The following is an 18,164-nucleotide window of genomic DNA, read 5'->3' as shown; positions in this document are numbered from 1 at the left end:
ATCCACCTGTTATATTCACCCATTGTCATGCACTCTTCTGTGGCTTTCTAAAGTGTAAGCCCCCTACCTACTACTGTGCTGAAAGCGTTCGATTGTTTATTATGGCTAGTGTTCAACTTTCTGTCTTTCTTAAGGGCTTTCACTCCCCTAGGTCCTCTCGGTTCAATCTCTAGTGTTTGAGAGGCTGGGATTCCCCCATGCCTGCCTGCCAAAGTCTCACACGTAGTATGTTTTTATGCATCTGCTTTTTATTTTTATTCTCCCTTTTCAGGAGCACGACATTGCTAGACCCGCTGCTTTGCTGTATGGTAGCTGCCCTTCTACTAAGTAGTGCCTTGGTATTTAGTTCTGGATTTTTCCAATTTGGCGCTTGCAAGCTTTCACAATGACTCCAGCCCCATGTGTCTGAGTTGGTTATCTGAGATTGCTTGTTGGGCTAAAAAAATACTGGCATTACGACTGGTGACTAACATTCAGAGGAATTAACAAAATTGAGGTTTGAAAACTGTAATACCAAAATTGTTATCTTCATGTAACACTGCCCTTGCATGTGAATATGTGCCATTGTGCCCACTCTTGTTACAGCTCATAGAATGCTATTAGTACGAGTTTTGTGACCGCAGCCTGATAATCTGCCAAAGTCGCACCTTTGAGCAAACCAACTTGAAAGATTGTTTTAGTTCATTGCAAAAAGTTGAAACATGGGAATAAAAAGTGGTTGTTATAAAGTAAAAAAAGTTTTAATTGTGGGAATATAAATTCATGTGAGCATGCATTACTGTTTTAATACTGTCTTATTTTGATGTCCTCAGGCGTTCCAGCTGGGTCCGACGGAAGCCTCCTATTATTGGGTATATTGGGTACCAACACAGTATGTGGACGCTATCAAGGACACCGTCCTGGGCAAGTGGCAGTATTTTTGAAGTCATGTTCACCTCTGGCGCAGGAGACGGACCCTAAACAACAGGACATTAGGAGGGGACGACCTGCCATCACCTGGTCCTAGAGGATCCAGGCACTGTTTGCCATAGAACTTTGACACTGTTGACCCTTCACGCGACATTGATGGGAGCCAGAGGTGACGTCCGGCCACTCTTAGTTCATTTTTTAACTTAAAAACAAATGTTCTGCAGTCCGCTTCAGGTGTATTCAGAGACAAAGGAAACCAGTCTTTATCCAGAAAATGTTATTCATGAGAAAATAAGAATCTTCTGCCAAAACATATATATAAGAAATAGCTCTTCCAGGAAGTTTTGAGACACAAAATTACAAAAATATATTTTTTTTTTAACTGGATTTGAAAAGAAGACAAATATTTTCTTAGTTGCACTGCAAGTTGTTTAACTTAATTTGGCACTTTCCATATTAACAAAATGTTTTTTAAAAATACCTTGATCTTTCACAAGCCATAGTAATTTTTCTGGCCATGTGCCTGCTTATGTAGCAAGACGTTTTGTGAACTAATTACTATGCTTTTTAATCCCAAAGATTTTTTGGTTTTGCTTCTTTCTGTCCTTCAGCGACAGTGGGTAGAGGTTTTGCATTTGAACAGTTGAATAGTGCCACAGCTTTCTTTCTGAGGAGCACCTGAGTTTGCAGTTTGTGGTTGTTTTGCTGGGATGTCTAATAGGAAGATCTCTTTTCCTTTTTTGCCTTAACCTCCTGTTCCCCCAAAAGAGGCGAAGCAGACCTGCTAAAGTTTGATTCAGAGCAGCCCTTGTCATCCAATGTCCCTGCTGGGCATCTCACTTGATTAGAGGGAGGGTGTGTAGAGAGTGTCCGTGTCTTTCACTTGCGGACTCTTTGAGCACATATCCAATGAGATTTGCAAATATCATTGTACTTGATGTGAAGGAGACTTATTAAATGAAAAGGGGCAAACGTTTGAGGAATGTGCCATCTTAGAATCACGTTAGCTGTGAATATCCAGGGGTTTATCACCGTGACACGTTTGTGTTATTTTACCTCTGGTGAATACCCCAGGCTTTATATCATACGCACAGATCTTTTCACCCTGGCCCGTCTTCTTTGAGAACACCGTTTGAGACTAGCAGCTGCCCTCCCTGCTTTCTGTGCTTCCAGGGGAACCTATAGGCAATGGATGGTAAGTGTATTAAACACCAGATGCTGTTGAATATTGTCCCAACGTGTGCAGGTTGTGGAACCACCTGATATTCTGGGCTGATGGTGACCCTACCATCTTCAAGCTTTAACATTTCCCACTTTCTTAAATGTGCCTATGTATGGTTTAAAACAAGTCTGATCTAATGTACGACTACTTAAAAGATTTGATGAATGTCTGCAATATCTGCATGGGTGATTCACACAACTCCTGTAACAACTCTGAGTAGATGGTCTATTTAATTGGCACAGGATTTAGGAGCCTTGGATCTATGGTCGATTTAATTGGCACAGGATTTAAGAGCCTTGGATCTATTGGACAGAAATTTGCTTTGATTGCTGCAGTCTTCCAGTTCTAGGGCTACAGTGCTTATGGAATTGTCTCAAGTATGCAGAATTTCACCAGTTCTAATTGGAACAAGCATTGCAACGGCTTCACGTTGTACTTCATTTCCTTCACTGGATGGCTCAGTATTGATATTCTGTTCCCCAGTATTAATTATTTCATAGAGCTGCTTCTATGATTATGACCTCAGCACCAGACAAGTGCCAGGCAGAGTTCATACAATCATAGGACTCTGTATGAAAGAATAATGATGAGGAACGTGGTTCACACACACATAGGTATCTTCCACAGAGACGACTTTTCACCTCTAGTACCAAGTGGCAAGGGGTTGGTACAGGGTATGAGAACTTAATACCTCTGTAAATGGTGTGCTAACAGTTGACGCTCTTTCACAAATCCTTTAATATCTAGTATATAATGGCAGCAAGATGGGCATTGGCAAGTATAATTCTTCTTTGGGATTGTATGGATCAGGTGAGATTGGCATAAACCTGTTAAATAATCTTCAAGACTGAATGGCAAAAGTGACTGAACATTGGCCGCTTCGTGTTTTAATACCTAAAATGGTTAATATAAATAGTGAGCCTTCTAAGTTTATCCTTTGGAGTCAAGAGCCTTTAGAGTCCAACCTGGGTATAAACTTTTCACCTCTGGAGCTGGATGGCTTTGTAGCATTCTACACTAGGATTCGTAGGCTTGGATGTATGTAGGGGGAAATGGCCTTCCGCTGCCAGTACTGGTAATTGAGTGATGGAAGTAGATACTGAGCCACCGGTACAAGTGAATCCCTTGGGTACTGCGAGAGTAAAACAATCTTGAATTTAGAGTAGATTGGAATAGAGAAGCATATCCCATCACATTTGTAATCGAATGGCCCTAGTGCTGATAACTGGACTACATCAAGAACTGAATTCCTGTCTACAGTCCGTGTTGTGTACAAGTTTAGGACTGGCTGTCTTAAGGACGCTATAATCTAGCTGCTGAAGGGGATGATTTCCTTGTGAGTGAAGGGCCAATGCAACTTTCACCCTTTTGGTTTTGTTTTTTACTTTTGAATATTGAAGAGTTATGTCAGTATTTTCAGTTGTAGCTACTGATTGCATGAAGGATAGGGAAACTTACATTTTCAAGACCATGGTCAAATGTTTTGAGGATAAGGAACACAGTGGAAAGCCAATCAGGTTCTAATATAGAGCCTTTCACCTCTGCAGGAAAGACTAGGAGATCAAGATCTTTTCATATAAATGTGAAGGGCTCTGCAGATTGAAAGATTCATGCAAAACCTTTCACTTCTAGGTGTTTGATTCTAAAATAGTTTTTCCAGCCTTGGGATGAAATTGTTCATGAAATTCAGATCTATCGGTAGAGTCTTCCACCTGAAGAATAGCTACATGAAGGGAGTATTATGAGACTGTCATCACAACATTTAAGGACAAGAGGCCTTAACAGAATGGCAAAGAGTGTTTAACCTCTAGGATTGGATATGAGGAATATATACAACATGGGGGATTTGGACAAGGTAGGAAATTAAAACATGAGAGCATCTTTTACCTCTAACTGAATGGGGGATGGTACAGATATACAGAGCCTTTTCTCGTTTTGGTTGGACCTATACAGTATCTTTCTGTATGCTGCTCATTTGATCCTAACTCAGGCTAGTAGTGACCGAAAGTCATTAACATTTGTGGCCACACAGTGACCCCATGTGAGATGAGTTGGTGGTCTCAGTACAGTTACAAATGGACAGGTGTCCATATTAAAACCACTGTCACTGTTTGCACTATTGGCACTCAAGTTGTCGGTCTTGCGATGAGGTCAAGGATTGAATGGATATTGACACTGAACCCCCTTCACAAGCTGTGTGGTGATCCTATCAGAAGAAGGCTAGTTAATAATATGAGGACATGGCCAAATACTCTCTGCCCCTGGCAGGAAAGCCTTTCCAGAGCTGGGTGGTATGCCATATTTCTTCTGTGGGTCAAAGGAGGAATTCAGTTTGCTATATTTGCCAGTCCAGCAACTTTCAAAGGCATGACAGTCACAAGAGAATTTGTAACACATAATAAAAGAGCATTTAACCAAAAAGCTACTTGTTTCCATTGGACATATCCTCAATGTGGTTTCTCAGTGCTGCTGCTTGTTCAGTGTGTGGTTTCTGACAATGTGCTACTTTATGTACCCGTCTGTGTTTTAAGAGCTTAATCTCATCTAGTTCCATTTTCCTAGAATGACCTGGTGTGAGCATTACTGAAGTAAGTAGACAAAAAGTAGAAATTATTCATAGTATGTTGTCATTTAATTTGTACTACTAGGATGGCCACTCTCCGTAATTGACGGAACCAAAGCGTTTGCCTTTCCAGCTACAGACCATACCAGATTTCATGATCTACCACAAACACTTCATATCATCTCCAATATGCTGCTCCATTTATCTACTACTCCTAGGGAGTTGAACGTGCATTGACTGCTATATCCACATTCTGTACCCATTTCTCCATCATGTGATTCTTTATAATCTAGTAGAATATGTCAATGCATGTTCACGATACAAGAACACATTTTTAGATGTATACAATTTTAAATATTTTTTTAATAGACAAAACGCTTCACAGGAAGCAACATTTTCTGTTTCTTTTATATACATATACACTATGCTAATTAAACTAATTAGTACAAAAATTAAGATACATTAGAAAACACTCACTCTGCTGAAATAATTACATAAGCAGTCTTTCTGTCTGTGTATGCTATTATGACAGTAAAATTGAATCCTGCTCTACTTCAAGTAGTTGTTGCACTCCTGCTATACACAACTGAGCCTGAAAGTTAATTTATTTTCACCCATCTACTAAACCAGTAATTTCAAAACGCCTACTAAACCAGTAATTTCAGAATACTACTATACATTTAAAGGTTGTTGGACCGAAATCTCCTAGCTTAAGAGAATTTTATGTCCTTGTTCAATAGTGTAGAATGTTGCTTTTTCAAGTAGGAAGGAGCCTTTTTCCTGACACTTTTGGAGGTGTTTTCACCATCTTCGTGTTCTTCAGTCAACATGCTGGCTGTTTTCAACATCTGACTATCTGTTGTGGAAGACGTTGAAGTACGACCAGGTGCCTTCTGACTTATTATAATATTAATAGTTGTGAGATATTGGTTAGAAGATGTCTTTCGGATGGCTGAGTGACTTGAAGGGTTGTTGCCTCAGAGCTCTGCAAAATGAGGTTGGAATATGTAGATCTCATTGTCCCGGTCAGTGCTCCTGAAAGGACCTTCCCTGGTAAGTGCTGATGAGGAGGATTTTTGTTAAGCTTGTTTAACTGAAATACTCCAAGGCAGTGATGGTCTCTTTATAATACTTATTGACACTGAGTTGGTATGAGCTGCAAAAAAAACCTAATCATTAGCCACTTTGGAAGTGGTTTTGTTCAGTCTCCTAACAGACGCAACTGTTTAAATGATGTTTAAAAAAGTAAACGAGTGCTGTCGAGGGTGGTATCAGTTGCAAACAGAATTTGGCATTATGTTTCTTTAATTACACTCAATACAAGAAACTTAATATCAAATCTGCCATTTTCTGGACTCTGTCTGGGGAGCAAATTCTGGTGGCATTGTAACACCATATTCTAGAATTCGTTCTGCTTTAGAACTTGCACATTCATATGCTCTGTTGGAGCATTGTATTTCAAAATATTTTGCCTAGCTCAAGATCAGGACGATTTTTCCCTCCTCTGTCCCTGGAAGTGGTAGGGCCCAAAAACATAAGAGTTCATCTTCTGATCTTCAGTGTCGCTACTGCTCTCAAAGTGTGTGCTGAGGAGTTTGATGCTGCATCAGTTCAGACATTTGGTTTCTAAGACTTGGAAACACACTAGTTCGACGTTGAAGAACCACTAATGGAATCGAGGTGTCTCCATTGGCCTCTAAAGCTAAAACTCATTGCTACAGATCACCTTTGCTCCCATATTCAGCACCTAGGCCCTCTTCTAATGGGCTGCTGCTTAATCTGGCTTCATTGGACAACAGTCCAGCAGCATCCCCTTTGACCACTAGTTCCCAAACTCCGAAGGATGAGGATCCAGTAGTCCTCTTGCTCAGCCAATACATCCACTACTTGGGTTTCCCATCCATTCCAACACAAGAGAGGCCAAGACAGTATTCTGGAAAGAGGTTAAGAACAGATCTTAACGTTATGAGGGTGTCTTGAGAACACCCTCAAAATGGACCCAAAAGCAAGCGGCCTACAAAAGACTGCTGTTGTAGGCTGCACCCTGCTGAAGAGAGAGGCCAGGCTCATGTTCCTGAGACAGGATCAGCCAGGTGATCACTCAGAAGGGAAGGGGTGTTGCAGGGATTCTGCTCATGCACAGAACTATGCGCAGGAAACCAGAACCTCAGTGAATTGTGGTGTACCAAAAAACTCACCTCAGTACCCAGAACCCCTATCCTACCAGCATCAGTGTCCCATTCGTTATCCGTATTATCTCGGAGGTCCCAATGTATAGACCACCCAGAACAAGTGACTTGGAGTACCCTCAGGAATGGTAGGAATCAGAAATACCTGTTTGTTCTCATATCAGTCCACAACAAGAGTAATCAGAGACACTGTAAAGTTTAAAAGGTTTATTTTATAAACTACGTGTCCTAAGATGCAGTACTTTGGCTAACATAAGCAGACAAATGATTTTAATTAAAACCATTAGCATTGTTACAATACCATAGAAAATGAAAGGAGAAATCATAGTATAAATGACAGTGGAATACAGCCACCTTCCTTTCGCTAGTAAACTAATATTATTAGACTAGTAGAAGGTCTCTAGGCTTGAATGGGGAACCCCATACCGTAAAGATCAGCTTAGGTGAATCACATCACAGGATCCGCTTTGCTCTGCGCCTGGAAATGTTCTTCTCCAGAATGTGTTTCTAACGCATGCAAACTGTAATATTAAAGGCTCTCGACACCCAGGTATTTGCAGCTGTGTGCATATTATGGCTAGAGAGTGGGCCGATCAACCTGAACTCAAAAACATACATTGTCTGGCTAGTCAGAGTGTTTTGCACACAATGTTCAGACCAAGGTCGCAGTGCACGTCTAGGGATGTGAACAACAGACAGTTCTCATGTGAAGCAAAAGCAGGCAAGCAGTTTTCAAAGAATAACATGTCTGCAGTATCGTGTGCAAAAGCAGCAAAATTGGCAAGATGGCTTTCTAACATCTAACGCGCTTATGCTAACATAGCAATGTATGCATCTATATCGCTGCCTTCACTACAGGGGTACCAGACGGCACCTGCCATTGTAGATGCCTGAAAGAGGTCTCCCATTTTTTTTTTTTTTTTTTAGACTATCTCTGTCAGAATCTCATATTAAGATTGCAGGGCACTCCTTTCAAATCTTGAAGCGTTGACCTATGTTCTCTTTTATAAACATAGCACTCCAAGAGATTGTAAGCAAGGTGGCTGAGAAGTTGAACATTGGGACCATCATGCCACATGACCTGATCTCACTTTTCTTTGAAAATCTCCAACCTAAACAATCCGCCAGACTAATAGGTTTTATAAGTCAATAAAGGGAACTGACTTCAATCTGTGTTCAAATCCTAACCTTCCAATCCTATCTCAGGCTCCTATTAGGAGAGGCAAAACATAAGTTTAGTTCTCAAGTTTCAACTTCTGCTTTGTCGGAGGAAAGAATAAGAAAATGGATGCAATAAATCTTCAGTTATCATGTCAGCCACTAGTTGTATCGCATTGCTCATGCTCGGTGGCTACTCTCTCGTGTTGCAGGGTTCCTCCACAGGGTAGAGGAAGGCCTTTTCCAAAGTCCAGTTTAAAGAGTATGGAACAGGGCAACATTTGCACATTCACGTGTCCTTTCGGGATGGATATCAGCTGCTAAAACAACAGCAATTTAAATCCACCCAAGGCAGAGCAAATCCACAACTTTCAATCTCTGTGGTAAAGCCGTTGTCTCTTCAAAGTAGTGATTTTCCCCCTGTGGAAAGGTACACTTTCAATCTCTGTGGTAAAGCCCCGGTCTCCTCAAAGTAGTGATTTTCCACTTGTGGAAAGGTGCATGTCCAACTTTCTCCGAGCACTACCAAAGACAAATGTGTACTCTATATTATGCAGAATGAATGGGTTACAAAGGCAAATTTCACCCGGAGGGGGAACATCTTTCCTTCTAGACTCACTAAAACAAGAGGTGAAGCATTCTGCCAAAAAAGAAAGTGCTTGAGCCTGTCAGAAACAACAGTGAATAAGGGTAGCTACTCCAGTTGTTTCGTAAACAAAAATGTCCAAAACAGAAAAGCCACCAAATGCAAGCAAATGGCCAAAAGAGAAAAATGCTGTTAGTAATGGCTTCAACAAATCTCTCCCCAGCTTCTCTAGGACAATAAAATGTGTGCTGGCAGGTCACACCTTTGTCAAGGCTTCATCTATGGAAGGGTGTAGATCCCATGTAGATAATCTGATAATTCACGGAGAGTGGTATATTTTACCTCAGCATGTTGACGCTTTGGGAAGGGTTACTTAAACATGCAGTACCCATCCGCAGGAAGGCACTCTCTCTCGAGAAAGGCCCAGTCGACCTGACACGAGCTAGATTTGCATCCCAGCATTTAATCCCCTGGGGCCTCCAAAATCTAAGGTGGACAGAATCAGTGGACCTTTTCTATAACCACATGAGTGAGTGCTGAATGATGAAGTGCTCTTTGACGTGCAGGTCTCAGTGGTCAAATTTTTATTTGGTACGTAAGAGAGAAAAGGTCAACTCCTGAAACTTTGACTCCATTTCCGTATGAGCTTGAGGATCTTTGAGCACCAGTGAGTGCGGCCAGTCTGCTGGAAGCTATTCTGTGAAGTGTAGGTGCCACAAAGGGACTTGCTCTAGCCTAGGGATACAAAGATTTGGTGTGCCTGGAACCTCAGTTTCTTCTCACTGTTAACGTGCTTTGCAATACTTTCACCTTATACAGGAAAAAAAGGGTTTGGAGGACACCAGAGGTTGTTAGTAGAGGTTTTCAGATGGTGTAAGAGGTTATACATTCACACAGTGCGGGTTAGTAGCACCAAATTATTTCTAAATATGTCAACTTCAGATCTACTTGTAATCTTGTAATACATTCGGATAAACCAATGAATTTGAAACTCAAAAGAAGTTAAAAAGTAATTTATTTGGGAACCTTGCTTTGTATCCAGGCAATCAAACTAAAAACAAATGCTGTAAAGAATTTTACAGGCTACAACACTGTAAAACAAGCATTTACAATGCAATGGTCTCGACATTGGTAAAGTTAGAGCTATTGGCATTGCTTATGACATTATTTTTGTTTATGTTTTTGTTTTCAAAACATTTAACCTCTTCAGTGCCCAGCCCTTTCCCCGCCCTGTGCCGGCCGTTGCATTAGCGGGCGGGGTTCATGACGAGATAGTCTCGTCATGGAGCGCGGTTGCGCTGTGCCCATGACGAGACTATCTCGTCATGGGCACTGAAGGGGTTAAAGAAACGGCATTGTTAAAAACAAAAACAAACAAAAATAATGTCATGAGCAATGCCAATAGCTCTAACTTTAACAATGCCGAGACCGTTGCATTGTAAATGCTTGTTTTAAGGGGGCCTCGAATGGGTCTCCATCGGGCTCTGTTTTGTGCCCTGGCATATGCGGTCCGGTTTTTTTCCGGACTGCAGTGACAGCAGGCACATCGATGTGCACGTGGTGAGGGTTGTAGGGGAAGGGAAATCATTTCAAGAGAGTCCTTTTCTCTCTGGATTTCCCTTCTGTTTTTGAATCTCAGGAGCAGCAACATTTTCGTGGTGTCACCTGGGCTGTAAGTGGAAGCGTTTTCAAAATTATACCCAAGCCATAGTTGCTGCTTACTTATCTTATGCAACTAACAACCATTGACAAAGCCAATAGTCTTGACTTGTTGTAGGTATGATGTGGCTTGTATGATATATCTGGACGCAATGAGAGGAACAGCAAAATAAAAGTCGGTCGGTACACTATGCTACACACAGATTTTTAGCTTACGTATTTTTAAGCCACCCCCTTAATTACACTGACCACGCCCCCTTGAGAGACCCCCTCCCCCCCTGTTTTTTCATCTCACTTAAAGCCCTGCCAACGATTAGTGATGGTACCTCGGAAAACGATAGAACTGTATGACTCATATATTAGTCCTAGTTTAGGACACTGCCTTTAAGAGGGCGGTTTTAAAGAAACACGGATATTAGCATGGCCAGCCACTAGCTACAGTCGCCTGCTTCCAGGGCAGGGCCACCTTCTGTGCCTTTCCTACGCGGCATCTAAAGTGCAATTTTCGGGAGGCTTAAGAGATCTCCTCTTGAAAATTGCGACATTTATACAAATCTTTACACAATGTATTCCCGGTTTGGCAGCTCCCATGTGCAATCAATTACTGGTTATGCTTAGAACTTCGCTTATGGAGTTTAGCAAGCACGTATACGCATCAATTACGTTTCAAATACGTTTGACACTCGAATTGCTTTTTTGTGTTTTATCATAATAACCTTTTGGGGATATTGAACTATTATTTATTGCGCTTAAATGTTCAGAGACTCGTGTTAATCGTAATGGCTGTTAAAATACTAATCATTAAAATGACAAGTTGGGTTGCATGGAGAAAAACTTCTTTTAAACAAACAAAAAAAGCCTACTCAGCAGGCAGGAACAGTTGAAGAAAACACTGTTCTGGCGGGAAACGGAGACAAAGTCAGAGATGGAGGCGGAAGAGACGGATAACGGCGACAGGAAGGGGTGTAGGAGTAAGAGTGAAAGAAGGGCTCGCAAACAGAGCGGGAAGAGGAGTGAGGACAACATGTTTATCTATGCGTCATATGGGCTCTCGTTAAATAAGTGTTACTAGTATGTAGCTGTTCCTTTGTAGCATAAATCTGCAATTCTGGAAGGGACCAGGCCGCCAGGAGGAGTTCTCACAAACCAAAGGCGCAGAAACAATTCCTAACACCCCGTGGAAACCCGAGACGGCTGTCCCGAAGCGTAATCCAGAGTGCAGCTGGACCCCGAAGGGTTTACGTGTTGTTTGTCCCCGGGCTTCTGGGGGCGGGGAGGTTCCCTTTGTATTTCCCGTGGAAGTAGAAAAGCTGCTCGTCTGCCCTGGAGCCCCTGTTCTGTCTGACTGCGGACTTAAAGGCAGTCTCGTGGAGACCGTAGCTCCTTTAGCAAGCAATTCAATTTGGGAGGGGTCTGGTCTCCTGAAAACCCTCACAATTGTTCAACACATACGAACACTGTAAAGTAATTATATTTAAGTGTGTTTACTAAAGGCTGGGAAGAGGAGCAGGCTGCACCCTGAGCGAGCAAAACCAACGCTTTCTGGGACCGAACGAAACGCCCTCTCTAAATGTAAGCAAAAGTCTGCAACAACAAAATACCAAACCTCGGAAAACCTCTGCAGCGAAATGTTGATCTTTTGGAGCTGAACATAAGGACGCGATGATTCTGCTCTGTTCAGCAAACTTCCCAGCTGGACGGCACAGCGACGGGCTCATTAGCACAGTTTGGTGCAGAAAGGAAATGTGCAGCCCCGCTCCTCCCCACAGGCTCCTCGACTTCAGGCTGAAAGAATAAGTGTAGGTGTCGGGGAGAGTAGGCATAGAATAATGATGGCTGCTGAAGCTGGGGGCTGAGAGATGCGAAGACAGATGGGAGGAAGGGGGAAGAAAGAGCGAATGGTGGAGAGAGGTGATCAGGCAGGAGTGACGAGGGCGAGGAGCATGTGCGAGAAAGATGGGACACCACTGCCTTTCTCCGAGGCGAAGCAGAAATGCCTCGGAGTAAGGCAGCGGCGATTTCGGATTCGGGGGCGTGTTCTCCTCTTGCCATTGGCTGGAGGAGATAATTAGACTTCTTGAAAAAAACACGCCCCCGAATCCGAAAAGGACGGGGCCTGTTCGGAGTGACGGACCTCTTCTCCAATGGCTGGCCAGCATTCAAGAGGCCAGCCAATGGACAACAGGGGAGAAGAGGGGCGGGTTCAAGCCCCTCTTCTCCAAGTCATTAAATCTCGGATCGAGACTGCGCAAGCGCAGCCTTCGAGCCGAGACCTAAAAAGGAAAACGGCCCCTCAAAACCAAACCGTAATTTAAAAGACCATAGCTCAAATGGCAAATGATTAAAAAAACAAAAAAAAAGTTATGCATGGATATTCGCAGCAAAGATTTGGAGAGATTACCAAAATGCAGCAAGAAGGTGCGAAGAAGAAAAAAAAAAGAAATTGTAGCAATTCAAGTACTTTGGGGGTAGTAAGATGCAGTTTTGCCAGTTAAAAGAGCAAACGATGATGAGAAAGCGGGATGCTGTGAATGTACTTTGCATATAGTGGAAACACCATGGCATAGTTTGTTCGAGAGGAGGAAGCCGAGCTTGGGAGGGGTATTTCGCCTTTAAAAACAAAGTTTTGAAGAAAAAATAATCTAAAAGATTTATCTGAAATGACACATTTTTCACTACAAAATTGCATTTCTGTGATTTAATTGCTTTCAAACAATTTGATTCGAAAAGAATGTGTTCTCATTGTACAGATTTTTGGGTTCCATGGCAAGCTATATTTTTGCCTCTCGTTTGTAACAACTTCCAATTTACCTTTTTTCAGCTACTTGAAGACACAACGGGAAAAAATTTCACATTAAACTTTCTGAAATGGGGGCACGCAAAGACAGCCAGAAGCTCAAGCTATCTAGTGTCTACCAACCAAACAGTACCAAAAGAAAGTTTTAAAAAACCATGATAAAGCCATTTTTTGTGCTTCAGTGGAGATTTATCCTTAATTGTCTCACATCTAGATTTGACATGGAATTCTATCTAAGCAATCTGTTCCTACTATTTTAGGACAAAGACGGTAGGAGTAACCTGGTGGGTGTTAAGCAGACTGGTGCCTCATATTAAAATAAGACATACAGTGCTCGAAAATGCTTTAATCTGAAGACCTTTCTGTTAAAAGTAAGAACGCCAGGAGACAGGGTAGGTTCCAAACACTGCTTTATTGGCCATCCACTCTCCTCGCAGTGGTGGAACAACACCAACATTCTAAGATGAGCTCCAAGGGGAAGAGACCAAAGGGAAAGGAGGGGAGGAAGGAAGGAACGTACCAAGAGGGGAAAACAGAGGATTATAACACCTCCCTTATTTATCTACTGAAAAACATTTTTAGATTTGGCAACCATGTCACAACTCCACAATTGTCCATTCTTTAGAAGAACCATATTGTTGAACGTTTTAGTCACTCGACAAGGAGGGTAGGATTTGCTTTGGCTGTGTAAATCCTTCGCACTCCTCTTAATCTGCACCACATCACCTACTCTCCACTTGGGAGCTTTAACTCCATTCCTTTTGTCATACCACTCTTTATAATTGGCTTGGTGAAGTTTGACTTTTTTACCAACTTCTTCAGGGTTGAGATTAACCACCTTACCCCCACCCAGCCAACTAGGGTTAAGCGTTCTACAAGGTTCTCTCCTCCTGAAGGAAACAAAAGGGGAAACCCCTGATATCAGATTGGACGAGGTGTGATATGTCCACAAACAGTCACGCATGGATGATTCTATGGCATGACCATTTGTAGTGGCTAATTGTAAGTGTTCCTTAATTAGGCTATTGGTCCTCTCGACCAAGCCATTAGCCTTGGGGTAATACAGAGCAGTCTTCTCATGTTTTATGTTCATATTGGTTAAAAAGTCTCTCATTGGCTGCAATGTAAACTGTACCCCATGGTCGGTGACCAGGGTGGATGGTATACCTTCCTTAGTTAAAACGTCCTTGAGGAACTCCAGAACAGCACTTGTGTTGATACGATATACAAATGTTTGTCTGATCCAGTGGGAAGTGCAGTCTACTAAAACTAGCATGAACTTCTCCTGGATACCGAGGTTGTCCATGGGTCCAATTATGTCCATGGCTAGCTTGCTGCATGGTTTTGGGTACTTTGACAGGGGGGCTTTGCGTGTGGACTTAGATTTGTCGCTTCTGGCACAACTAAGACACTCCTTCACCAGCTGATCTACCATTGCATCCATCCTTGGGAACCAACAGTTCTCTCTAACTCTATTTTTTGTTATGCTGCGCCCCAAAAGACCCTCATGTGCCAATTCCACTATTCTTTTCCTGATACCTTCAGGCGGCACAATTCTATTCATATCTGACCTCCCAGAAGTCCTTGAGCGCATCTTTAAGACTACTGCACTTTTTAGGCCACCCTTCCTGCATTATCTTTTGGAAATCGAAAACCATCTCTGTTAGCATAAGCTGAAACCATCTTGTTTGTGGCATCCATTTTGTCAGCTATGAAATTCTCCTGTCCTCTTCTGCTCGTCTTTTTTCCTGCTTTGCTGTCTATTTTAGTTAACGTCCTGACTCAGCTAAAAGCAATATGCATGTCAAAGAGTTTGTAGCTGCCAGAACATCTGGTCTCAGACTCAACTGTCAATCTCTTAGTGCTGCCATAAGCACTCCTGCTCCCCCTCCCACTTTGCTGACTAAGGGATTTCCCATTTGCCCATGTTTGTCGGTAGTTATTCCTGTGTAGGTCTGTACCTTCTATTTGTAACTACATGCTTACCAGTGCAGAAAACTCTGTATAAAAGCACCATGGTCTGTGTATTCAAGCCACTACCTCCTGGAACACTTGAGGGTGTTGTATGGACGTGGTCTCACTCATGAGTGAATAAACTTGTTATTTTGAATTTCAGCTTCAGTGTCAATCTCTATTTTGTTGGTTTAAGGACCTGTGGACAAAGATAAGGGTGCCCCTAAAAAGGCACATTTCCACAGTTTTGGTGCCCGACTCGTGGGGCTCATCAGAGACGCGGCCGCCGAAGGAGTGGTCTTGACGGAGGAATGGAATTTTGCTGAGGAGACGTCCTGCACGAGGAGACCCTTGTCTTTGCAGACAGAAGTGATTTTCCGGTTTTCCCGATTTGACCCTCCAGTTGGTGGCCGGTCCCGACTGAGATTTCCTTTGGTGCAAGTTTCGCAGTGACCATTAGGTCAACCGAGAGATTGGCAGTTGGAGGTTGGAGACTTTTGTTTGGTAAGGTCGCTGAAGTGGCACTTTGGATTTTGGATTTGCTTGGCCAAGATTCTGGTTTTGTTTGTTTATTTATTGCAATAAATAAAGGCAGGTAATTTGGAGATTTTTCTCAGCTTTTGAAGATTTTTGAATAGTAATATTTTACTATAATTTGACAGCATGCCTGCTCCTAGCGCACTTCGTAGGTTGTGTTGCTGTTTTGGAGGTACCAAAATGGATTTAGAAAGAAGTCAGCTGGCACCCCTAGAGGGGACACCTAATCGATACATGTATATTAAATACGGTATTTCTTCCATAATGTATAGTACACTGTGGAACAAATATACGAAAAAGGATCATGATTTACGATGGCCTGTGAATGGTTCATTTGACTTTAAAAAGATTCAGTATGTAGAGCAGTGTCTGTTTAAAAGAAAGAGTCAACAAGATATGTTTGATTGTGTACGAATGTGGGAGAAAGAAGTGCATGAGAGAGTGAGTGAAGAAGAAGCTATTGCAGAAAAAGAACAGCAAAAAACTATATATAAAAAAACGTTGGAATTGAAAAATAAGGAGGTGAAGGAAAAAGAAGAAAGGGAGCGTCGTTTAAAGGTAACTGGCCAGTACCCTATTAGGCGCCCTATTTATCCCATACTTAATAGACCTCAGGATGATTCCATTTTGTTGGCTAGACCTCCACCCCGTATAGATTCCCTAGTGCCCCTGAGAATGAGGTTTCTGACGAGGAGCATTTGTCCTCGGATGAGAAAGATATAGTTAAGCAAGATGGGCGCCTGACTCGTTCTACTTTAACTACTGAATGCAAGGCTACTCTTAGATCCACTGCTCGTAAAGCAGCTCGTGGGAGTGCCTCTGCTCCAGAACTTGTAGCAATGGTTCAGCAGTGGATAGATTTAGAGCAGTTATATTTTGTAGAGATATTTACTTGGGAAGTAATACTCAGTTTTAGAAAACATTCTGATGATCTAGAGCCCTCTGATATAAATTTTGATTATAAACAATTAAGTGATGGCACCTTTCTTCCTTCACAGGTGCCTGATCTAATTAGGCGAGTAGTTAAATTGCGAACTGACGCATTCCGTCTGTGAGAGGATAAAAAAAACGCTAGCAAAGCTACAACCGAACAAACAGTTCAGTCCCCGGCGCGGCAAGAAGGAGCTGCAGGAACAGATAAAGACACTAGTGATACTGTAGTTACTGTGAAACCAATGCGTGAAGCTGTGCCTCTGTATGTTCCTCCGAAGGGTGCGGGCACAGAAGACGATAAAACTTCAGATGATGCAAAGGGTTATTTTATTTATAATTGGGTTTATACCCCTTGGAGTAGAGCAGATGTTATGGCTCTTAAAGCTGCTTTACCCAACCCACGGAAAAATCCGGCCGCTTTTTATGAAGAAGTGGAAGGAGCAATTAGCTCTTGTACTATGACTTTGCCAGATATCGATATGTTTTTTGGGCTTATTTTGCCCCCTGATATGTGGAGATCAATTCGGAAGGTAAATGATAATGTAGCCTATGGTGATACTTGGGTGCATTTAGAGGGAATAGATGCTGCTAGAGAACCTGCGCAGAAACCACAACAGGTGATATTAGATCTTCCCAAAGCTATTGTAACTAAGTTAAAAACTCTTATACCCCTTAAGAAAATAGATTGGACTACATTGGCGTATTGTAAACAGAAAGCGGATGAGTCAGTTTGATTTCTTTACATGATTTGAAGAGACATTCCATGACTTTAGTGGGCAGTCATTGACAGATGACACGGGTAAGCATCTGTTTGTCGACAAATTTGTTGCTAGAAATAGCTAATCGCCTAAAGGCCAGCGAGAGTTCATGGACTACCTCTTCCCCAGTCTCCCTTTTTACTATGGCCCAGTATTATGAGCATCAGGAATTGGAAGCAAAAGGCAAGGAAGATAAAAAGGTTAAGGATTTAAAAACGAAAGTTATATTGGCTCAAGTATATGGTCCACCATTTAGAGGTAGTGATGTATTGCCCTGGTGTACCCCCTTTCCCTCTAGCAACTTTGTCTTCTGATCAGTGTGCTTATTGTAAAGAGATTGGACATTGGCGTTCTGAGTGCCCCCCTTTGTGAGGTCAGCAGTATCAGCGAGATAGAGGAAGCATGAGAGGCCGCCCAGGGAACACGGGAAATAGGGGAGGCGTGGATAATCGTTCCAGATTTGAGGCAGTTGAAAACAACCCAAATTCTTATAATACCTTTGATAGACGAAACCAATACCAAATGTCTGATTATTCGGCTGATGGTCCTAAGGATTCTGATTATGCATAGGAATGCCTAGGATGGAGGTAAGGAACCGGTTGAGGTCCCAGTAGATCAGAAGGGTCCCTATGTTGATGCAAACGTTTTGGGTTTTACTGATCAGTTTCTGGTTGATACAGGAGCTACTTGTAGTGCTCTGTCTAAAAAATAAGGTTCCTAGGGCTTCCCTGTCTGGCGCAATGATATCATCGATAGGATTCGATGGGACACCTACACTTATCGCACTGTCACACCCACTTGCATTTAGTCTTGGTAAATTCCCTGCAGCATGTCCATTTCTGCTTTCCCCTAACACGCTGGATAACATTGTGGGTATTCATATGCTTAAACAATTCCGTT

General features: G+C 42.3%; 1 protein-coding gene across 4 annotated transcripts in view; it reads left to right on the top strand.

The window, feature by feature from the left end:
- UBFD1 (ubiquitin family domain containing 1) overlaps nucleotides 1-4,552 on the top strand; it is a 47,715-nt gene extending 43,163 nt beyond the window's left edge. For all 4 annotated transcript variants that reach the window (XM_085629492.1, XM_085629490.1, XM_085629491.1 and 1 more), the window contains one exon: nucleotides 813-4,552. In XM_085629492.1, the coding sequence (XP_085485618.1) occupies nucleotides 813-923 (111 nt within the window). In that variant the 3' untranslated portion in view covers nucleotides 924-4,552. The remainder of the gene's footprint in view (nucleotides 1-812) is intronic.
- Nucleotides 4,553-18,164: the final 13,612 nt, after the last annotated feature.

This window comes from Triturus cristatus, chromosome 10, assembly GCF_964204655.1.
Source record: "Triturus cristatus chromosome 10, aTriCri1.1, whole genome shotgun sequence".
Taxonomy (NCBI): Eukaryota; Metazoa; Chordata; class Amphibia; order Caudata; family Salamandridae; genus Triturus; species Triturus cristatus.
This window is presented reverse-complemented; position numbering and strand designations above follow the sequence as displayed.